This window comes from Carcharodon carcharias, chromosome 10 (assembly GCF_017639515.1).
Source record: "Carcharodon carcharias isolate sCarCar2 chromosome 10, sCarCar2.pri, whole genome shotgun sequence".
In the NCBI taxonomy this organism is placed as follows: Eukaryota; Metazoa; Chordata; class Chondrichthyes; order Lamniformes; family Lamnidae; genus Carcharodon; species Carcharodon carcharias.
Genome location: NC_054476.1, coordinates 70,153,769 through 70,178,128, shown reverse-complemented (window position 1 = coordinate 70,178,128; position 24,360 = coordinate 70,153,769). Strand labels below are relative to the sequence as shown.

At 40.9% G+C, this 24,360-nt stretch overlaps 1 protein-coding gene across 2 annotated transcripts in view; it reads left to right on the top strand.

The window, feature by feature from the left end:
* LOC121282922 (mitochondrial glutamate carrier 1-like) overlaps positions 1-24,360 on the top strand; it is a 118,401-nt gene that overhangs the window by 16,688 nt on the left and 77,353 nt on the right. Inside the window, exons 2-3 of one of the 2 annotated variants that reach the window (XM_041196734.1) lie at positions 20,466-20,568; positions 23,748-23,889. In XM_041196734.1, the coding sequence (XP_041052668.1) occupies positions 23,870-23,889 (20 nt within the window). In that variant the 5' untranslated portion in view covers positions 20,466-20,568; positions 23,748-23,869. The remainder of the gene's footprint in view (positions 1-20,465; positions 20,569-23,747; positions 23,890-24,360) is intronic. The other variant, XM_041196735.1, reaches the window with a different exon arrangement.

The window sequence follows — 24,360 nt, the reverse complement described above, 5'->3', positions numbered from 1 at the left end:
TTACAATTATGGTCACAATCATTATTCTTGTGATACTTTTCTTTCCTCCAGCATGTCTTCCCCTTTCCAACTACTGTCTGTTTCTGATTATTTCCCTCTTTCTCTCTGTGCTAAAGGTGTTCTTGATTAGTGACTCTCACATTACCTGTTCTTTCCTGCTAACCTTAAGTATTGAATACCTTAATTGCAAGGTCTGTTCTGGCCTCTGTATGGTATATCTGCTTCTTGTGCATTGTAGTTTGGTCTAATTTGTATTCTGTTTTTGAAAAACATCCCACAATCTATGAAGCAAGTCACATAAACAACTTTGTAAGCTTTTAACATTTTGGAATGTGCAATATCTCAGCTGAATACTTTTGTGGTATGGTGGGTTGGGAACTTGCCACGAGTGTTTCCCGTACCGTTGCCTTCACCATCAGTTTTTTGGGAGTCAGCATTTCAGAATTATATTCTGCTGGGTGTGTGAGGCAAAGAACCTGTTAAGTGTGTTTGGAATCTACAATCTGATACATTTTTCAATGCCACTTTGGTGTCTAATCATGACCCACATTTTTCCCCACAATTTTGTTTCCCCCCACCCTTCCCACTCCCCTTTTCTGACAGAAGTGACTCATGCTGGATAAGGTCCCAGAAACATTAACAGCCCTCCAGTAAGTTCTCCCAGATGGCCACTTTACACGTTTGCCAATTATCATTTACAAATTCCTCTCTCGACTTGCTTCAAGCACCTCTGTGACCTCCTCCTAGCTTGCAACCTGTCCTCTTGACTGTGATCTATTGTGAATGGCACTCCCTTTTTCCACACTCTACCTCCTTCGACCCACCATTGGTGATGGAATCTTCATTCACCATACTCTTGCACTTTTGGATCTCTTTCTAGACCTTTCCTCCAGGTTTGTGCAACTTATCATCATAGTCCTCAATTCCCAGTATATTCTGGTGATTCTGCATTGTACCCCTTTCAAAGCGCATCTTTCCTAAGGCTCCATGCCCAAAACTACAGTACTCTAGGTTGGTTCCGACCTAGGCTTTATACAACTAAAACAACATTTTTCCTCCCCTTTTTATTCCAGTCACCTTGAGCTGAAAGCTAATAGTCCAGTGGCTATTTTTGATTACACATTGTACCTGTGATTATTGTATATGGACACTGAAATCTTTGCTTCACTGCCCCTGTGCTATAACAGTTAAGAAAGTTTTTGTAATTTTGAATCCAGGATGGATGATCTCACACTTCCTCATATTGAACCTTATCCATATCCAGTTGTACCTTCCTGCTCCTTACCCACAGAATTTTGTGTCTCCTAAATTGGTGTAAATTTGTGTCAGCTGCAACCTAGACATTGTTACGGAGAGGAGGGGGGTTAATTTAAACAGCATGAATTTCTTCTCTCACTACCCGTCTGTAAACAGAAAGGTATTTTGATTTGGTTCCCTCTTTATAAGTGGTGATGTATTTCCCAACACCTCGGTTTTGGTGCAATCCAATTTCCTATTAACAATCCCACAGCAGATAGGATGAACTCAAGGGGTTAGTTTATTTGCACACATTCAAAACATGGAAGGAGGGTCAAAATGTCACCTCCACACTCAGACAGTAAAGAGAGGGATCGAGAAAAGAAAGATTTACAGTATAGAGGCCACAGAGAAAATAAATATTAGTTCACATGAGTTCAAGAGTCCAGAATCAAAGTCCAATGAGGTATTTCTTCATGGAGGTCAGCAGGCTGAAACCAATGTTGCAGAATTCACGTTTCCGGTAGTGTTGACTTCATAAGATGAGATAAGCATGCAGAGCTGAACTAGTCTTGTAGGCGATGTTATAGAATTTCCAGCAAAAGCAGTGTAGATGGGGCCAGTGTTCAACCTGGGCAGAGCTTCTTCATTGTGAGGCTGTTGGTCAGATGGTAAACAGCAGACTGAGCTTTTCAGTTTAGCAAGGCAATATTATTTGTTCCATAAGTCAGAGGCCCATGTCAAAGGACTTTTTCCGCTCTGCCATCTTTGACAAAGGATGTGTATCCATCACCTGGATCCCAAAAACTGTTAAATGTCTCAGCCATTAGGAATTGAAAGGAAGATTGCGGGGTCTTTGTCTTAGCAGATGATCCATCTCCTTCTGGCTAGCCTGGGTTATTAAATGCAAATGGTCTTTGTATTGCTCTGTTGAAGGGTCATGAGGACTTGAAACGTCAACTCTTTTCTTCTCCGCTGATGCTGCCAGACCTGCTGAGTTTTTCCAGGTAATTCTGTTTTTGTTTTGTATTGCTCTCTTTGATGTCTGCAGGAGGTCCTTAGTGGCTACTCAGTGATAATAAGTTGTGTGTTTTCCTAAAACTGCCAGGTGGCTTCTTTTGTTGCAAGATCAGACACAGTTTCAGCCATTTTAAAGGTCTTTGTTCAGTTTGAAAAATTTTAGAAATAGCCAATGAGTGTATACCTCATCAAAATATACAGTGTGAAGTCTCAGCCCTTTACATTTTACAATTCTTGCTCCATCCAAGTCATTAATAATGATTAGTAAAGCTGAGGCCCCAGTGGTGTTCCCTATTGCCAATCAGAGTGCATTCCTTTTATCCCTACTGTCTCTCTCTTACCTTCTAATCCCATTACTAATCTGCATCATTAGGTGCCTTCCAATTGTGTATGCGTTTTTTTAATGTAGGATAAACAGCACAGACACAGAGTTTGAATCAACTAGCCTGTTCTAGTGTTCATACTCCACACAAGTCTCCTCCTATTCTATCTATCTCATCTCAGCCTTTCAGTATATCTTGCTGTTCCCTTTCTTTTCATATGTTCCTATTCTCTTGGTATTTTGTCGTCTTCCTCTACTTGACAAAGGATACAAATTTCACAAGTCTTCCGTTTCTTTTTTGCCTGAGCTGCATCTGTCTTTAATGATTTCACATTCCCACTTACCACTCTCTCAACATACTCAGAAGAAACATGTGCTGATAGTTTTTTTTTGTATTCATTCAGGGGATGTGGGCTTTGCTGGCTGGGCCAGCATTTATTGCCCATCCCTAGTTGCCCTTGAGAAAGTGGTGGTGAGTGGCTTTCTTGAACCGCTGCCGTCCATATGATGTAAGCACACCCACAGTGCTGTTGGGAAGGGAGTTCCAGGATTTTGACCCAGCGACAGTGAAGGAATGGCGATATATTTCCAAGTCAGAATGATGAGTGATTTGGAGGGGAACTTCCAGGTGGTGGCATTCCCATCTGTTTGCAGCCCTTGTCCTTCTAGATTGTAGTGGTCACATGTTTGGAAGGTGCTGTTGAAGGAGCCTTGGTGAATTCCAGCAATGCGTCTTATAGATGGTACACATTGCTGCTACTGTGCGTCGGTGGTGGAGGGAGTGAATGTTTGTGGATGTGGTGCCAATCAAGTAGGCTGCTTTGTCCTGGACTGTGTCAAGCTTCTTGAGTGTTGTGGGAGCTGCAATCATCCAGACAAGTGGGGGGTACTCCATCATACACCTAACTTGTGTCTTGTAGATGGTGGACAAGCTTTGGGGAGTCAGGAGGTGGTTTACTCGTTGCAATGTTCCTCTCTACTCTTGTAGCCACAGTATTTATATGGCTAGTCCAGTTCAGTTTCTGGCCAATGGTAACCTCCAGATGTTGGTAGTGGGGGGGTTCAGTAATGATAATGCCATTGAACATCAAGGGATGATGGTTGGATTCTCTCTTTTTGGAGATGCTCATTCCCCAACACCTGTGTGGTACAAATGTTACTTGCCACTTGTCAACTCAAGCCTGGATATTATCCAGGTCTTGCTGCATTTGGACATGAACTGCTTCAGTATCTGAGGAGTCACAAATGGTGTTGAGCATCATATAATCATCAGCGAGCATTCCCACTTCTGACATTATGATGGAAGGGTAGTTGGGCCGAGGACACTATCCTGAGGAACTCCTGCGGTGACGTCCAGGAGCTGAGATGACTGACCTCCAACAACCATCTTCCTTTGAGCTAGGTATGACTCCAACCAGTGGAGAGTTTTCCCCCTGATTCCCGTTGACTCCAGTTTTGCTAGGGCTCCTTGATGCCATGCTGGGTCAAATGTGGTCCTGATGTCAAGGGCGGTCACTCTCACCTCACCTGGGGAGTTCAGCTCATCTGTCCATGTTTGAACCAAGGCTGTAATGAGGTCAGGAGCTGAGTGGCTCTGGTAGAACCCAAACTGGGTGTCAGTGAGCAGGTTATTGCTAAGCAATTGCCGCTAGATAGCTCTGTTGATAACCCCTTCCATTACTTTACTGATGATGGAGAGGATACTGATGGGGCAGTAATTGGCCGGGTTGGATTTGTCCTGCGCTTTGTGTACAGGACATACTTGGGCAATTTTTCACATAGCCGGGTAGATGCCAGTGTTGTAGCTGTACTGGAACAGCTTGGTTAGGGGCGCAGCAAGTTCTGAAGCACAAGTCTTCAGTACTATTGCTGGAATATTGTCAGGGCACATAGCCTTTGCAGTATCTAGTGCCTTCAGTCATTTCTTGTTACCACGTGGAGCAAATCAAATTGGTTAAAGACTGGCATCTACCAATGGGGACCTCAGGTGGAGGCCGAGATGGATCATTCACTCGGTACTTCTGGCTGAAGATTGGAGCAAATGCTCCAGCCTTATCTTTTGCACTGCTGTGCTGGGCTCCTCCATCATTGAGGATGGGGATATTTGTGCAGCCACCTCCTCCAGTGAGTTGTTTAATTGTTCACCAGCATTTGCGACTTGATCTGGCAGGACTGCAGAGCTTAGATCTGATCCGTTGGTTGTGGGATCGTTTAGCTCTGTCTATCACTTGCTGCTTATGCTGTTTGGCATGTAAGTATTCCTGTGTTATAGCTTCACCAGGTTGACACCTCATTTTTAGGTATGCCTGGTGCTGCTCCTGGCATGACCTCCTGCACTCTTCATTGAACTGGAGTTGATCCCCAAGCCTGATAGTAATGGTAGGGTAGGGGATATGCCGGGCCATGATTACAGATTGTGCTCGGGTACAATTCTGCTGCTGCTGATGGCCAACAGCGCCTCATGGATGTCCAGTCTTGATTTGCTAGATCTGTTCAAAGTCTATACCATGGTATGCTAGGCCACGATGGTAGTGCCACACAACATGATGGAGGCTATCCTCAATGTGAGCACTTCGGGACTTCATCTCCACAATGTACCATTTACAAGATGCACTGCAGGAGTTCACCAAGGCTCCTTAGACAGCACCTTCCAAACCTAAGATCACTACCACCTAGAAGGACAAGGGCAGCAGATAGATGGGAACACCACCACCTGGAAGTTCCTCTCCAAGTCACTCACCATCCTGACTTGGAAATATATTGCAGTTCCTTCACTGTCGCTTGGCCAAAATCCTGGAACTCTCTTCCTGTGGGTGTACCTATATCACATGGACTGCAGCAGTTCAAGAAGGCAGCTCACCACGACCTTCTCAAGGGCAACTAGGGATGGGCAATAAATGCTGGCCCAGCCAGTGAAGCCTTCATCCCATGAATGAATTAAAAAAAAAGAAAAAAAAAATCAGGACATGTAGCTCCACATCTCCTGATGTTAACTCGAGTGCTTCAGTTACAAATGTGTAAATGAAAAACATGACCAATTTTCCATTTGTAAGTAACTCAGAAAATAGTTGGGAACGTGGAATGTTTCATTTGATCAATTTCTCTAAATTGACTTTCCAGTCATGAGCCAGAAATGACAGGACATTAATGGAGGAAGCCATAATGCATTCCACTGATCCATTGCTTGATTATTTCATGCAGGCACCATCTTGATTAATTAGCATGGTGTAATGCATCTGCAAAAATGAAGGACAGATAAAAGTATTAAATGTCAACTGCACAATATGCTAATAGTCAATTCTTGGTTCATTACTCATTCAAATCATAGCATACAGTTCTTATCAGATTTGAAGTCCATCAAAACATAACTTGTAAATATTATCGATCTCACTTTTACCTTCAATGTTTAACTCTGTTATTTAACGTTCTGTGTAGATCAAGAAAAGTTCAGAAACATTGTTTGTACTGTGCTGATAACAGCAGAACTGGCTTTGTGGAAGGGCAGTGTGAAGAAGCAGGCTGAAGTGTCTCAGTTCAGCTTTTTACCTGATCGATGTGCATGTACCGTATTACCCTTAATAACTTCAGACCAGCCTTGCCTGGTGACATCAACGTTTAACTATTTGAAATTGTATTACTACAAACCACCTGTGGTTTTCTTTAAAGAATGATGGTGATTGCCATCATTTTTAGAGGGCCTTGATGGTTCCCTCTATTCATTATTCACGTCCATTAGATGCTCACTTCAAACAGAAACTGTGAAAGGTCAGTTCACCGGAAGCAAATATGCCGCATCTTGGAATTTGTTTTCCTAAAACCAGTCTGAATTATTTTTCCTGCCAGTACCCTTCCTGCCTTCAGAAGCAGCCCCCCACAAAAATTAATCTGGTCGACAGTGCATTCATTCTCCTTCCCTTCCCATGTTGTTTCCCATGTGGGATACTGCACTAAATACGACTAGTTATCATGATGGAATCCTAACTGATTCTTCACCCAGTGTGGGACCACAGAGTCACTGTTGGCTGCTGTAATCTGTGTGCACGTATGATTTTTTGTTTTGTATTAATCCATCCTTGACTGTTTTGCCTTTTTATTTGGACCCCCACCCCTCAGCAACGGCATCTGCTGATTGTTCTTCTGAGGGCTGCAACTGATGATAGCTTGTTCCATATGCCATGTCTCACCGTGCCACTGCTCCATTTTCTTTTTACAATTTCGGGGTTCACTTTTGGGTAAAACAAAGTCCTCCCTGATCAAGAAATTCATAACAAACAAGACTTCAAGATTAAGAAATAACATTTGTTGTACGCAGAGCTCAAAATGCAAATAAGTCATCAGCATCTACGTTGCTGGATTGTAAGAAATTGTGAACAGCCCAAAGAATTTTGTGAAGCATTCCGGTACCTCCCCATGCTTCTGTACACATCTAGAAAGAACTTATGAAAAACCCAGTGGAGACTGGCTGACGTTGGCAGTGTATGATGTTGTAGGAGTGAATTTTTCATCAAACTAATGGGTAGTACAGAAGGTTATATGCTTTTCAATTGAGATTCAATTGCAGCTCAGATTCTTGGGATGAGCAGTCTCCTCTTTCTGTCAGCCGCAAGGATCCTACATGCAATGTGTTTGGACAGACTCGATCTGATTCTGATTGTTGTGAAAACTGTCCAAAACTGAGTATCATGGGCGGTCCCACTCAGAGAAGATGCAAGGTTAGCTGATGCAGAAAGTAGAAATGCCATACTACCACAGTTAATCAAACCTCTCCTGAGGTTTCGAATGAAGTACATTGTTAGGGCAGAGCAGGAAGCTGTACTCTGGATCTTGGTGTGGTGTCCCTGAGCTGGGAGTTCTGGGCATTGACTTTAAGGGCTCATTTGTTAACTCCTATGCAGGAATATGACAAATCGAGCAACATTTCCATCAATTCTGGTGGCCTGGCCATTAACTTTGTGTAGCAGGAGACTACCACCTGATACCAGCTTAAGAAGGGGAATCCCTGGGGTAAGGGGCGAGGAAGGCTAAGGCAGGGAGTCAGTGAGAGCACTCCTGCTGCTCTTGGTCAAGAGACAACTTTTTTTGTGAAAAAAGACTGGTTTTGGCTGCTGTTGCTGACAGCCTTTGCCTGGCTGGGAAGCTACCCGGCTACCTGCTCAGACCCCAGATTAAAATGGCAGATCAAGTTCTGATGATGGTACCTTCATATTTAAAGAGGAGCCCACTGGCTTGGGACAATTGTTCTTTCACCTTGCAAATTAAAGTTGAAGTTAATCTAATTAGTGTAAGAAAGGAATGGCTATGTACTCTCTGCTGTTTTAATAGCCCCACTGCCTGAACAGTGCCAGCTACATGAAGTTAAAATCAAGCCCTAAATTTAACAGTAATGTCTTGCGCTATTTCATTTCTTAAAGCTTCCTTGGTTCTTAATAGTCTTGGTACATCCTTCCAACCAACTTTGAGTGTAGAGTCCTTAAGCGTACATGCCTGAGACCAAATCTAACTTTTTCCTGTGCGTAACAAGGGTAATATTCCGTAACTCAGAGATTTGTATTTTCTCTCTTCCCCCACCCCCACCTATCCATTGCAATTGCTAATCCTTTAACATTTTGCTTACTGCTAGTGTAAATAGTTTACATTAAGTCTTCAAGCAATCACTAGCACTCTTATTACAAAAACTCTGTGGTTTCTGCAAGTCGGCAGTGTGCCTTTAATATTGAAAAGTTTGAAATTATGTATATCAGTGCTAAATATCGTAGCTTTAATTGCATAAGAAAAGATATAGTTTAAGTTAGGGCCAGTGGGGAAAATATGTGGGTGTGTAAGTTGGCTAAATATTGAAAGTGTTACACTCAAGGTAACAGTTGCAAAGGTAAACATTAGTGTAGTTTGTGCAGTGTAGTGTAGTTCTAACTCTGAAATCGTGGTGAGAGAGCATTGATTGTTTGGATATCCTGCTTATAAAAAGAAAAGCACCTGAAAGGAGCAAAATGAAATCAGCCTTGGTGATGACCAGTCTTAAACCAAAGAAGCAGAAGGAGCTAAATGTGAGCTCCTTCAAAGAGTCTGTCGGTAAATCAGTATGTAAGTGACGTCATGCTGAGACCAGGAAGCCTCAGCTTTAGTTTCTGCTTTGTGCTTGAGTTGCTGAAACTGAGGTGCTTCAGTTAATCTGAGCGAGGACTGCTGCTCCTGATACCAAATCAGCCACTCCTGCTGATAAGCCTATGTCTGATGTATGAAATACAGCCACATGGGGAAACACTGTAGGATGGGGTATTCAGGAAGAAATAAATGGGGCGCGTAAGAAAAGTATTACCATAATCATGGATGAGAAGTGTGGGTCTAAGACTAGCATTTTAAACCAAAATAAGGGTAATTATAAGGGAATTAAGACAGATTTGGCCAAACTGAACTTGGAAACCAGTTTAAAAGGTAAAATGTAGCGATGGACATTTAAAGAGATATTTAATAATTCTAAGCAAAGATTTATCCCAGTGAGAAAGAAAGACTCTTTGAGAAGGATGCATCAGCCATGGCTAAATAAGGAAGTTAAGGACAGTATCAAATTGAAAGAAACACTGCAATTCTATGAAGATTAGTGGCAGATAAGAAGATTGGACAGGTTTTAAGAACCAGCAAAAAAGGACTAAAAAAAAAATGGAGAAATTAGAAATGAGAGAAAGCTAGCTGGAAATATAAGAACAGATGTTGAGATTTTCTACAAGCATTTAAAAAGCAAAAAGGTAACTAAAGGTAGTGATGGTCTTCTAGAGAGAGAGTCTAGGAAACTAATAATAGAAAACAAGGAAATGGTGGAAGTATTAAACAGGTATTTTGTGTCTGCCTTCACTGTAGAAAACTGCCCAAAGATATTTGAAAATCAAATTGTGAAGGGAGGGAAGAATTTAAAACAATTACCATCGCCAGGGAAAAGGTACTGTACTGGGAAAACTATTAGACCCAAAGGCTGACAAGTTCCCAGGACCTGATGGTCTGCATCCTAGGCTCTTAAAAGAAGTGGCTGCAGAGACAGTAATGTGTTGGTCATAATCTTCCAAAATTACTTCGATGGGTCCCAGAGGACCTCAAAAAAGCAAATGTAACACCTTTATTCGAGAAAGCAGGGAGACTGAAAGCAGGAAACCATAGGCCACTTAGACTAACATCTGTCATAGGGAAATTGCTGGAATCCATTATTAAGGATGTTATAGCAGGATACTTAGAAGGTTATTATGGGATCAAGCAGAGCCAACATAGTTTTGTTATAGAGAAATCATGCTCAACTAATTTATCTGAGTCCTTTGAGGAAGTAACAAGCAAGGTGGATAAAGGGGAACCAGTAGATGTGGTGTGCTTGAATTTCTAAATAGTATTTGATAAGGTGTCACATGAAAGTTTACTACACAAAATAAGAGCTCACAGTGAGGGATAACATATTAGATGGATAATGGAGTTGTAAGCTCACAAAGCAGAGAGTCAGAATAAATGGATCGTTTTAGGATTGGCAGGCTGTAACTACTGGGGTGCCTCAGGGATCAGTGCTCAACTATTTACAGTCTATATTAGTGACTTAAACTTGGGGACACAGTTCAAAAAATTTAAGGCAGAGATTAGGAGAATTTTTTCTGAGTGTTGTCATCTGTGGAATTCTCTTCCTGAGAAAACAGGCTGGGTCACTGAATTTATTCAAGGCTGAGTGAGATAGATTTTTGATGGGCAAGGAATCAAGGGATGTGGGGGAGCAGACAGGATAGTGAAGTAGAGACCACAGTTAGATCAGCCTGATATTATTGAATTATGGAACAGGCTTGAAGGGCTGAATGGCCTACTCCTACTCCTGAATCCAATGTTCCTGAAAAGGCATGACCTTAAAGGAAGACTGTAAGTGTAAGGGAAGACTTTTCCATGTGACATACTCCATACATTGAGAATGTGTCGTGGAAAACAAACCACCCTGAGATTCAAACTTGACATTCAGCTGTTTGCAGCTATGATCCCACTCATCAACTGTTACCATAGAGACCATATTGCCCACTGTTCTTTCCCAGTTCTGGATGCTAATCATGGGAGGAGATTGACTTCAAAGTTCGTTAGTGGTTGACACAGCTCTGTACGTTGTTTCTGCTTAGCTACTGCTTTAGGAAAGCCAGAGCTATTGGCAGTTGAACTTTAGAAGCAAAATGGCAGCAGTCTTGGAGGGTGTTTGATGTGTTTTGTACTGAACTATACTGTTTAGATAGGCAGGGAAGGATGAAAATGGCCAATGCGAGTCTCCCAACAAGGGGAATAAAAAATTGCATTTATATAGCACCTTTCATGGCCTCAGGATGTCTCAAAGTGTTTTACAGCCAACTGTGTACTTTTAAGGTGTTGTAATATAGAAATGCAGCAGCCAGTTGGTGCACAGCAAGATTCCACAAAGAGTTGTGTGATAATGCTGAGGGTGTAGATATCATGCCAAGAGTAAATTAATTGTGATGAGCTAATTGAAATTTTGATCTTTCTTGCTTTATATTATCTTATTAAAAATTCGTTGTTATTCTGTTGCCCCAGAACCATGGAGATTAGAAAGCCAATTTCTGCATCAGTGGTGTTTCTGAACATTTAAATTAATCTTTTAAAACCTGATAGAAGAGTTACTGAGGTGGTTACCTAGCAACAGATCACTTATATCCTCCATAGAGTTTTATCACCCTCGCCTGATACATTCAATTGACTTGTAAAAGTAAGTGCCATGTTTCGCAGGCTGCCATTCAGTTTCCTCCAATATGGGTATGTTTGCAGACATATTTTTAGGTTACACTTTGAAAGCTCATTTATTAAGAATATTGTGACGACCACTGTAAACAGTTCCACCGTTAGGGCATACTTGCATTATCAATAGAAGGCCTAGCTTATAGACACTGCCTATTATGTATGCCAACCAATTGGCGGTGACTAAGTTTTTCACTCCCTCTGCTTTTAGTTAACAACAGAATTACCTGTGGTCAAATGTTTCCACTTCTCTGTTTAGATCAAGTGCCTTTAGGAATTAGGCTCCCTCATAATTCGAATAGTTAATGGGCAGTGAGGTACTGTATTGGGATTTATAGTGTTTCACAGCTATGCCTTTGGGAATTTCAGGCTCTGTCTTGGGAAATATAGGTCCTAAATTGATGAATTTGAGTCAAGCCATTCAGCAAGTTAGTAAGTCTGTTTGCAAGCAGGTTGGACTTGTCATCCTGCCTTATTGAAGTTATTAGGTAATGATACAATATGTAATCTGTTTAATGGCAATTTTTCTGTTATACTTTTTGTTTTCCCAGTCTCTGTTTTCCCGATGACTACTTGTAAAATAAGCAAAGCACCCCCCTTTATTGCTTTGTATACAAGTTAAAGTATGCATCTGTGTATGGATTTGATGTGCCAATACTTAACATGTAATCCCTTGTGAGCCCATTCCCTTTTCCTTTATCAGTGGCTAGGATTTAATGATGGGGCCTAAAGGCAGGCTCCTTAACACCCAAAGATTAGGCTGCTGTTTTTCACAAGATGGCCAAGTATTTCCTTCAGTGAGTGTTTTTCCTATCCTTTCTGATGTTTCTCTTCGGCATCTGTGCAGTCAAATGAATTGCCAGGTAAATTATAGCAAAAGAGAAGTTGTTTCCTCTTGCATGTTTTTATATTAAAGGAACTTTTAATTTCTCATTTGGGGCTGCATTCTCAGAGTCAGGAATTTCTGTTCTCTCGCTATGAGGGAAAATTGAAATGGTTAATTAACGTCGAACACTACACAATAGTTGAAAAAAAACTAACGTTTACCAATCCACTCTTTCATTACATCGTGCACTGTAGGTTCTCAGAAAAGGAAAATGCGTTTACAACAGTAGTGCTTGATTTATTACAGTATATCTAGTGCATTTGCACCTTGTTACCCTTACCACGATGTAATGGTATCTTAAACTCACATCGGTATTATATTCCTTTGTGAAACCATTTGTAGAGATGCAGAATTAATCACTCCAGCGGTTTAAGTAATGAATGGATCCCCAGAGAATGACCAAATGATTCAGAACATTCAGAATTACTTAATATTAGTGAGGAAATAACTTCTGTGGACTGAACTTTGTACTGTTACATATTTTACTGAGAGTGGGCTGAAAGAAAAGCAACTAACCACAACCGCTGAAATAGAAGAAGAATACTGTAGATGCTGGAGATCTGAAATCAAAACAGAGTGCTAAAAAAATGCAGCATCTGTGGAGAAAGGAACAGAGTTATGTTTTGAACCCAATATGACTCTTCAAGGCTCCGAAGAAGAGCCATATTGGATGCGAAACGTTAACCCGGTAATTCTCTCCACAGATGCTGCCAGACCTGCTGAGTTTTTCCAGCACTTTTTATGTTTATTACCCCATAGTCCATAGCCTCCCTTTCTCAGTAATCTCCTCCAGTCTTGCAACCCTCTGAGATATCTGTATTCTTACAATTCTGGCTTCTTGAGCATTTCTGGTTTAAATCGGTGGCCATTCAGCTGTCAAGACGCTAAGCTCTGAAGTTCCCTCCTTAAACCAACACCCCCCCCCCCACCCCACCACTTCTCTTTCCTCCTTTATGGCATTCCCAAAATCCTACCTCTTTTCCCAAACTTTTGGACATCTGCCCTAATATCTCCCTCTCTTCAGTGTCAAATATTATTTGATAATGCTCCTGTGAAACACCTTGGGACATTTTACTACATTACAGGTGCAATATAAATATAAGCTGCTCATTTATAAAGGACTGGAGATTCTGTGGGATGTCAACAGCATTCTATTGCCTTCAAAACAGTCAATAATATATTGTCAAACTGGTGGCTTAGGCTAAAACTAATGTCCTTCGGAAATACGATAATTATGTAGACAATAAGAATCAGTGAGAAACCATTACATGGGTTAAGATCCTTTTTTTGAATGTATTTCTTCCAGTTCAGTAGCCCGAAAGACCAATTGCTGGAATAACCTCTGCAGACTTCTCAATAAAACATTGGAGTTGAGTAATACAATTCCAAATATAACATTGGAGTTGAGTAATACGATTCCAATGTCAATCTTGCAAACTTTAATTTGCCAATTCAACTGAGTTAGACTCGATTGGCTACTGGGTTTTTACATCTGAAGAAGTCTATTATGTCTTAGATTTTTAATGGTGCTTTAGGGCAGGAGTGGGGTACCTTTTTTTTTGTGATGGGCCATTCACACAGACGCAACTAGTCATGGGCGACACACACACAAAAATCAACCAACTTTAGTTTTTTTAGCGAGAATATAGAAATACCTGCTATTTTAATGCAATGGCTGAATTTGAATATTATATTGTTAAATATTATAATAGTAATTTAGCTGACGCTTTCATTCAAAGCAAATTCATAGCAATGATGATAAATCCTAGTTTGAAGATACTACAGTCAAAGGTCTATATTTTTAGAAATCTTGCTGCAGGCCGGATGAAATTGAGCAACAGGCCAGATCTGGCCCATGGGCTGTGGGTTCCCCACCCCTGCTTTAGCGGGTGAAATGTAACACACCAGCAGTTTCCTTCATAACATATCCTTTATGCGTTGTTTGACTTTCTCCGATCAGGTTTTGGCCCTTCCCCCACTAACCCCAAATTCACAAAATGTGACTGTGGAGTATTACCACTCTTCCCCTCACTGCAACTTTTGATGCAGTTCACCAGGATATCCTCCTTTACAAAGTCTATCTGGAATTGTTTCACTCTTACATTTCCAATCAAAGCATCTTCACTGAAGGCTGCCCTTCCTTTGCACTGATATCCTCAGGAGCTGTCCCTGGACCACTCTTCTTCCTAATTGATATTTTATTCCCCTTGGCAACATCATCTGCAGATATAGGGTCAAATTCTACATCTGTGCTGATCCAGCTCTAGCCACATCTCAATCCCTCTGCTGCCTCTTTGCTGCCACACTGCTTCTCTTACATTCAGTCTTGGATGAGCTGCAGCTTCCTCCACCTGACCAATGAAAGACTGAAGTTGTTATTTTCAGTCCTCTCTACACATCTGTACCATCAGTACTGATTCCAATCCTCTCACAAGCCACAGGTTGAATCTGAGTTAGCAACTTTGCTGCCCTATTCAGCTCCAAGCTATATGATCCCACATCTCTGCATCACAAATGCAGTCCATTTTCATCTCCGCCAACACCTCAGCTCACCTGCAACTGAAATCTGCATCCATGAAATTGTTATCAACTTGACTATTCTGATGTTAACCTGGTCCTCTTGCCAATCTCCACACCATGTAAAGTTCACTTCTTATCTCTGTACCCACCTCCAGCCCCACGAAAATCTCCCCAAATACTCTGCTTCACTAACCCTGGTCTCTAATCCATCTCACTTCATTCCACCATTGGTAATTGTGCCTCCAGCTGCTATGCTATGTGCTTTGGAATTCCCTCCCTAAATTTCTCTGCCTCTCAATCTCTACCCTTTCAAGAATCTCCCGAAACCCCTTTGATTAAAGTTTTGGTCCCTTCTCCTAATATCTTTCCTTTTGACTTGGCTTTTTTTTTAATTACATCTTTGAAGAGCTTTGAGATGTTTTTCTACATTAGAGTCATTGAATAAATGCAAGTATTTGTAGGAAAGAGTCATAAAGACAAAACTACTTACTTAGTGCTATTCTCTAATAGAATTACATGACTCGAATGCCTGCCAACTAACAACAGAAAGAGAAAAAAATGGATTGTTCACTCGGGATCCCTCAGAATTAAGGGTTCTGCAACTCTAACCCTTCTTTCTCTTTCAGATACAGATTGACTTTGTGTGCTATCAGTATTTTAATTTTTATTTTAAATTTCCAATTTTTCCCCCTTTTTCCTTCTCCTTACATGTTCTTTCCATGAGGAGGTGGTCAGCTCTGCACAGAATAGTCCCTTTTGGTAACATTTGCCCATGGTGCTCAGCTGGATGATGCCAGCTGAGTCAAACTAGTCATGCTTTGGCCATTGAATTGAGAGCTTTTAATGAGCAATGTGAAGTAGTGAAGGACTTTAAACAACAACCTGCATTTATACAGCCATTAATTCAGTAAAACATCCAAGATGGTTCACAGGAGGGTTATCAAACTGAATTTAAAACTGAGCCATATGAAGTGAAATTAGGACACCTGACCAATAGCTTTGTTAAATTGGTAGCTTTTAAGAAACACCTTAAAGGAAGAAACAGAGTTGGAGAGGTTGAGAGAGATGTCTTTATGTAAAAGGCTGCTTAGAATGTATTGATTCAGAAGTTGTGCCAATTGTTTACAAACAGAATTTAATTCATAGTATAATGACTTTTAAAAGATGCATAATTGTGCAAGTATAATATTTGCATTAAAAAAAACGGCCTAGCCCTTGCTGAATTTTCAGATAGCACTGGATGAAATAGGAGGAAACAATGATTGATCTCTCATGATTAAGTTGCTTGCTAGGATGAATCTACTTTTGAAGTGTAGTCACTGTTCGTACATTACAACAGTGAATAAACTTCAAAAGTACTCGTTGGCTGTAAAGTGCTTTGAGATGCCTGGTGGTCTTGAAAGATGTTGTATAAATGTAAATCTCTACCTTTTAGTTAGAAAGTGGATTTATTTGTTTCTGGCCCCTAAGGAGCTTCCGATCTCAGATGTCCGGTCAGGTGGGGGAGGTGGGCATAGGGGAGGCGGGGGGGATGTACTGAGTCAAGGCATGCTGCTCATTCCCAAAAAGAGCAATCTAAATGCAGTCCACCTTAGCGGACATTTACATCTGCAAACAAATGGTTGCACAGCAGAATTGGCAAAGACCTGGCAGTGCGTCACTGCGGCCCGCACAATGGGTGTGTGATGCAGCAAGCTTAAAAATAGCATTTTTCCACAAAGTACCCAGTGTGGGATGATTCCTTGCTGTAAACCACATGATGAGTCTGTCATGTGCTTGATAAATTTGATTCCATATGTTCAATATAACAGGGTTTGATCAATGAAATCCTGAAAGTAAGATTCCAAAGTGCATTACAAGCTATTCAGTTCCTCGCTGCAGTAACTAAATATTTCATTTTCTCTCCTCCCCAAAATGAACTGTAAATTACCCACCATTTTATGAACAACCATCCTCCCAGGAAAAAGACCCTTTCTAAGCCACAATAAAGATATTCAAACATTTGGAATTTAAGTCTTTTAGTTCTGTTGTTTCTGTGTTGTTGGCTCTGGCTCACTCACAGTCAATCTTTATAGATGTTCATAGGTCAACTAAAATAACCTAAATTTGAAACACTTCTATCACATCTTAGAGCTGCAGTCAAACTAGAATCTTCATGACCATCTTTAGAAACGTTTAAAAAAAAATTCTTCAAATTTTAACTGAAATAAATAACCACATGGTTATAAACATAGTTCATAAATTCAATCATGGATGATGTGTAATTTTAAGCTAACATTTCTGCACTTTCAGCCTGTCTTGTACACCACATTAATTGAAGACGAATGAGTTACTTTGCTATTGCTGGGCATTGTAAATCACAGTCCACCAAGACAAACAGTCCTGAAGCACTGTTTAGTTTTATTCTCAGGCAGTTAAGTTGATCACAAATGAGTGCTGACTGCGTCGCATGTAACTATTCCAGCAATACTTTTATGATAATATATAACAATTTTTTTCTGCCTAAAATGCATAGAATTGAATACATAAGCTGCTTTGAATCAAAATTCATTCCCTCACCCCTATTTCTGTAATCTCCCTGAGCCCACAACACTCTGCGATATCTGTAGTCCTCCAATTCTGGCCTCTTGTGCATCCCTTGATTTCACTCACTCCACCATTGGTGGCTGCACCTTCAGCTGTCTAGGCCCTAAGCTCTGGAATTCCCTTGCTAAACTTCTCCAGCTCTCTACCCTCTCTTTCCTCCTTTAAACCTAACACTTTGACCAAGCATATATGCATCTGTCTTAATATCTTCATCTATGGCTTGCATCAAATTTTGTTTGATGACACTCCTGAAAAGCACTTTGACAAATTTTGTGATGTTAAAGGTGCTACATAAATATAAGTTGTTTTTTTCAGGGTCCTCCAGTACCTCTGTCAAATGACTATCATTCATGTATGAGCCTTAATTTGAATGTTAACAGTCTGTTCAACTTGAGGAGCCATTTCAGCCGACCCCAGTAATATTAATAACTAGTGTTGACAAGAGGCTAACTTCTAACAAGACCTACTGGACCGCTGTCTCATTTTCCCCTCTCTCAACAAGGGCACAAACGATGGTGTCTTGCTCCCTTTATCCAAGCAAAGGACCATACAAAACAGATATCCATCCTGGTCCCTCCTGTGACAGAAGTGCTCACCAGATAAACTCACTGAGCCATTGAGGAGAGTCTGTTTTTAATACTTCAATCCAACTTCAATTCCGCAATTTGCAGAGGGTTCATTTCTGTGGTAATCTGATATGTAATATACCTTTAAGAAGAACGTTATTTTGGAAGATCACATGATCCTGGTATCCAATAGCAGAGTAGCGCGGGCTACCTCTATAGTTCGTAGTCAGTAGTTAGGGTAGTGTTCGGATAGAGTTTGAAGAGTAAGCACATGTTTAGTTGCTGCTGAGTACCTTTGTAAATAAACAGAGTTTCTGGTTATGAAGTGTCTGCTATTCAACTCTATCGTTAGTACCAAATCGGCCACTCCTTACAATAAGCATATGAACAGGATCCAACAAACTGATGACTAGAATCCAATAATTTCCATTAATTAATAGGCTTGTGTAAATTTGTCCATACAGACATTAACCTGTTCAATTGAAATAAATTAATATTTGAAATAATGTCAAAATATAGTATAATAGAATTTTACATGAACAGGTTAACTTGTGTGGTATTCGAGTATCCTGATGGAGGCGCAGTAGGCTGACCCACATCCAACAGAAGACCTCAGTGATCCACTTCACTTTGTTAATGTTTGATCAGATGCTTTTTTGGATTTGCGTTATACAGAAGTCCACCTGCAGTGTAATAAGAAACATAACTAGGAGAACTGTGGGTTTAAAGACTCTTGAAGCCACTCTGGCCAATTATCAACTGTTAGAAAATCATGTTGAATTGAGCAGTTTGGCTCCTACTAGTTATAGCAAACCAAATAAATGGAAACAACTGGCCTTGTGTTTAACTTAGGGTTGTGTATAGACCATAGCATAATGTGCAAAGGGATAAAGATAGGTTGAGTTTAAAAATAGGGAAGTCTTGTTGCAACTGTACAGGGTGTTGGTGAGGGTGCACCTGGGGTACTGTGTACAGTTTTGGTCCCTGTATTTAAGAAAGGATATACTGGTTTTGGAGGCAGTTCAAAAGAGATTCACTAGGCTGATTCCTGGGGTGAAGGGGTTGACTTATCAAGAACGGCTAAACAGGTTAGGCCTTTACTCATTAAAGTTGAGAAGAATGAGGGGTAATTTTATTGAAACATACAAGATTCTGAGGGGGCTTGACAGCTTAAATGTTGAGAAAATTTTTCCACTAGTGGGGGAATCCTGAACTAGGGGACGTAGTTACAGAATAAGGGGATGCTCATTTAAAACTAAGATGCGAAGGGATTTCTTCTCTGAGGGTAGTGAATGTCTGGAATTCTCTACCCCAGAGAGTTGTGGAGACTAGATCACTGAAAGTATTTAAAGAGGAAGTAGATAGATTTTTGAAATATCAGGGCATTGAGGGCTATGTGGAGCTGGCATGAAAGGGGAGTTGAGGCCTGGGGCAGATCAGCCATGATCTTATTGAATGGTGGGGCAGGCTTGAGGGGCTGAATGGCCTACTCCTCCTATTTCTTATGTTCCTAAGTTCTTATGTGCTTCAATGAAGTGACTGTTAAACAAGCTTTCACAGAAAAAAAATTGAGATTCTTGCTTTTTTAAAATGGTTAAACCAAATTTGCAATTGAAAGATTAAGTGAAATGGAGTCTGTAAAATTACATTTTTGAGCATTTTTTTAAAGGGAGAAACTTTGTGTTCTGAGATTCAGAAGAAGGTACAGTAACAACATTCATATTGGCTACCCGGCACCAACATCAATCATTTCCAGGCCAGGTGGTTACCAAGAATTTGATACAAAGTAAAACTCACTGGACTGTTTCCCACCAAAGTGTCTTAATCTCACGGAGAAAAATACCTCCTTCTGTAACACTGTGACTTTTTATTCTCTGCACTAGCCATTTTTATTGCCTCTCTGAGTCAGATAACCAAAAAGTTAGCTCAGTATTAAGAGGTGCCACGTTAGGCTAATTTTCTGGGCCTGTTCACATTAGCTTGGATTAAGACTGCCCTAATTTGACTCTCATTGGACACTTTACAATCAGGGGAAAGGATACTTGGTCTCTTTTTTGGATTGGATTCACACTTGGAGATGAAGGACCCAGTGTATCATGCAGTCCTCAAACAGGTAGCTGTAATGCTGTTCATGGAAACCCAGGCAGCAGAACTTCCTACATCTTGTCTCATGGTGAGGTTGGATTAATTGTGAAGAACAAGGGCAATGTTGAAATATCAATTTAGAAGTATATTGGCAGCCTGCCAAAAGCAGTGTGTGGCAGAGCACTGGGAACTGGGTTCGTGCACCCAACCACAAATGCTCACCTGAACCACTGTGATGCCCCTTGAGAGGGAGAAAGGAAAAAATTGCACATGGCTTAGGCCAAGCCACTCTTGAGCTCTTTCCAGAATCTGTGTGGAGAAGCACCGATCAGGAGCATGTCACTTGTTTGGAGGCCTCATTCCCCTGAGGGCATATTGGTGATTTGTTACCAGGCTGCTGTTAATGTCAGCTGTAATCTGATTATAGTAGATGCATTAAAGTGGAAGGGCTTGATTCTCCAATATTTTCTTTTCTCCTTCTCCTCTGTAGGGCAAGATCTTGAATTTGCTTGCAGCTTATATTTTATTCATTCGCAGAATGTGGGCTTCGCTGACCAGAACAGCATTTATTGCCCATTGCTGAAGGGGTTGTGGTAGGTCTTCTTGAACTCTTACTGTGTGTGGTGAAGATGTTCCTACAATACTGTTGAGTAGTGTGTTCCAGAATTTTGTAGCAGTTTAACTGAGTGGCTGGTTAGGCCACTTCAGAGGGCACATTTTTAAAATTCATTTATGGGTGTGTGCATCACTGGCAAGCCAGCATTTATTGCCCATCCCTAATTATCCTTGAGAAGGTGGTGGTGAACTGTGTTCTTGAACTGCTGCAGTCCACGTCATGTAGGTACACCCATAGTGCTGTTAGGGAAGGGAATCCAAGATTTGACCCAGCAACAGTGAAGGAACAGCGATATATTTCCAAGTCAGGATGGTGAGCGGCTTGGAGGGGACCATCCAAGTGGTGGTGTTCCCATGTGTCTGCTGCCCTTGCCTTCTAGATGGTAGATGGTAGATTTGGAAGGTTCTGGTGAAGGAGCCTTGGTGAGTTTCTGCAGTGCACCTTGTAGATGGTGCACACTGCTACCACTGTTTGGCAGTGGTGGAGGGAGTGAATGTTTGTGGAAGGGGTGCCAATCAAGCAGGCTGCTTTGTCCTGAATCATGTGAAGCTTCTTGAATGTTGTTGGAGCTGCACTTATCCAGGCGAGTGGAAAGTATTCCATCAAACTCCTGATTTGTGCCTTGTAGATGGTGGACGGGCTTTTGAGGTGTCAGAAGGTGAGTTACTCACCACAGGATTCCTAGCCTCTGACATGCTTTTCTAGCCACTGTATTTATATGGCTAGTTCAGTTCAGTTTCTGGTCAGTGGTAACCCCAGGAAGTTGAAAGCAGGGGATTCCACAATGGTAATGTCATTGAACGTCAAGGGGCAATGGTTAGATCCTCTCTTGTTGGAGATGGTCTTTGCCTGGCACTTGTGTGGCGCGAATGTAACTTGCCACTTGTCAGCCCAACCCTGGATATTGTCACATAAATATGATACTGGTGTCACAGATAGGCTAGATTGAGGGAGAGCAGTAGGACATCTTCTCTAAAGCAGTGGTTCTCAAACTTTATTTTGGTTGAAGGATCCCTTTCAAATAGAATAGCCGCCTTGGCCCCCATCTAAATTATAATACTTTTTAATGTGCAACATCAAAGTACTCCATGAAAGAATATTAAAATAATGCTTTCAAGAAAACAGGTATTTACTTTGGTTTCACTCAGCACTCTTCCATGCGTGCTCCCCTGCTGTGTGAGATAACCAAATCACTTGGCACTGGACATGTGGTGGATGCACTATGCCCTATGTACGCCAGAGGTCAGCTGACCCCAGTTTGAGAATCACTGCTCTGAAGGACATTTGTGAACTGTTTTCTTTTAATGACAAGCCAACAGCTTCATGGCCACGTTTACTTCTAGATTTTTTTGTTCGGAAACTGAATTCACATTCATTAATGATCATGGTGGGATTTGAACACTCATTCTTTGGATTATTAGTTCCGGATGGGCAGCAGAGCTTGATTAACTTGCCAGATGTTCATTTTATCAGTTCACATCCAGATAATTTCATGGTGTTGTTTGTTTATGTGACATATATATGTATTTTAATGCCTACCATGTCAAAACAGCTGGCATTACCGACAGTAAATTGGAGGATATGAAATTTAATAACAATAGTGATGTTGTGTCAGCTAGGGAACAATGCTGGTTCATGGTGACTGAATCAGTCCAATTCCATTACTGTTACATGTGTGTTTCAGAATCTTACTGTTGTTCGGGAATTAAATTCTGCGCTCATTTAATATTCTATGAAAATTGTAAATGAATGACTGTTTGGTCATATATATCCTTGCCTAATATTTTGTTTTATTTGTCCTGGTCTTTTAAAAATGGCAGCATGCAAAATGTAGCAAATTGAAAGTAGGTATCTGACATTTTAGCTGCATTGGAAAGGGAGTTTATTTATCAGCACTAGGATGGCTCAGGGGCTTTGGTAGCACTGAAGTGATAGTCCTGGATTTAGGCAGAGTTGAAGTGGGGATTCTGGAGTGTAGAAGAATGATAGAGGACAGAGGTCCAGTGATTTGGCTACACTGTAACAAGTACGCTGGAATGGTAGAATTCTTGGGTAGAGTTTGGGATCACCGGTCGGGAGAGTGTAGGCATTCTTCAGCATTTATATACAAAGGAAATCTTGCTTGGCTCATATACTTTTAGAAATAGAACAGATCACAACTGATTAGAGAGGAATCCCTGCACACCCGCTACAGCATCACACACACACACACACACAAACACACACACACACCCCCGGCCAAATCTCAGTGCTATCCAGCCCCAGGTTCAGCCTTCCTTCACCTTGCATTTGTACGCAGTCTCTAATGCTACCAAAGCTCAGCATCTCTTTCAAATTAAGTAGTATTGTCACTGGACTAGTACTCCAGAAACCCAGGGTGTCACTTTCTGGGAATCTACCACGGCAGATGGTGAAAATTTGAATTCAATAAAAAATCCGGAATTAAAAGTTTAATAATGACATTGTCAATTATCGTAAAAATCCATGTGGTTCATTAATGTCCTTTAGGGAAGGAAATCTACTGTCCTTACCTGGCCTGGCCTACATGTGACTCCAGACACACAGCAATGTGGTTGATTCTTAAACACCCTCTGAAATGGCCTAGCAAGCCACTCAGCTCTCAAGGACAATTCAGGATGGGCAATAAATGCTGACCTAGCCAGCAACGCCCACATCCCATGAACGAATTAAAAAATATCATTGCTGAATCGCACCTGCTTAATTTCTGCCTGCAGCATGTCGCCCACTCACCACCTGTGTATCTGAGGTTTGTGAAAAGTGATAAAGAAAAGATTAATATATGGCTGAAACCATTGCATCTACTGTTTTCCCAGATTAGTGGACTGATTCATGGACTGATGGACAGACCAAAAGTACTGTGTTAATAAAAACAGAATTTGACTTATTCAGTCCTTTGATGTTGGTGACTCAAAAAAATGGCATAGTATTCCTGTTATTACAAAAAGAGTACATGTTATAAATTGTGTATCCTCCAGCTCAGCATTTGTAACACAGAAGAAGATTACGTATGTTATATACACACAAAATATAGCCTGAGCATCATATCCATTTAATGTTCAGTAAATATTTAGACTTCCTTTTGTGCATTAGTTATTTAATGGTGAGATTTCTGATTTGGCTCCATTCTATTTACAGGTGACCGAGTTAAGTAAACAATTGAACTCCACCTGGCTGCACAAATCTCTGAGGTTACTTTGTGGATTTAACATCGAGTTGAAGAATCTTTCTTTCTGCAGAAGATTTGTGTTTTGAATTAAATGGCTGATAAACAAATAAGGTATTTGCACTGATGTTATTTTCACCATTGTAAAATCTTTTGCCTAGAATTATTTTTATGCATGTGTAAAATAAATTCCATCTAAAATCAATAATTAGATAACCTATCCCCATATCTATAGGCACTACAACATGAGTGATTAAAAGTTTAAATCCTAATGAGGAATCTGTTTTAATTCTGGGTTGCACTCTTTTAATCTTTCCACTTGTCTTCCCTCCAAAGTGCTGGTGCACACCGGGGTACAGTTTCACTGACATTGGTCAACCATGCCTATTCTTCTTGTTTAAATCTATCCAATGACTTTGGAACAGCTGTTCAGCTGTGGAGGTCATCACAGTTGTTTTCCTCCCCTCACCCGATACCTACATCTTTAACCAGTTATGCTGTATAATGAAAAAGAGTGAACCTTGTTTGTTCTCCCTCCTACCTCATCACTTTACCCTCTTCTAATCCCAAGAACAATGAGCTTAG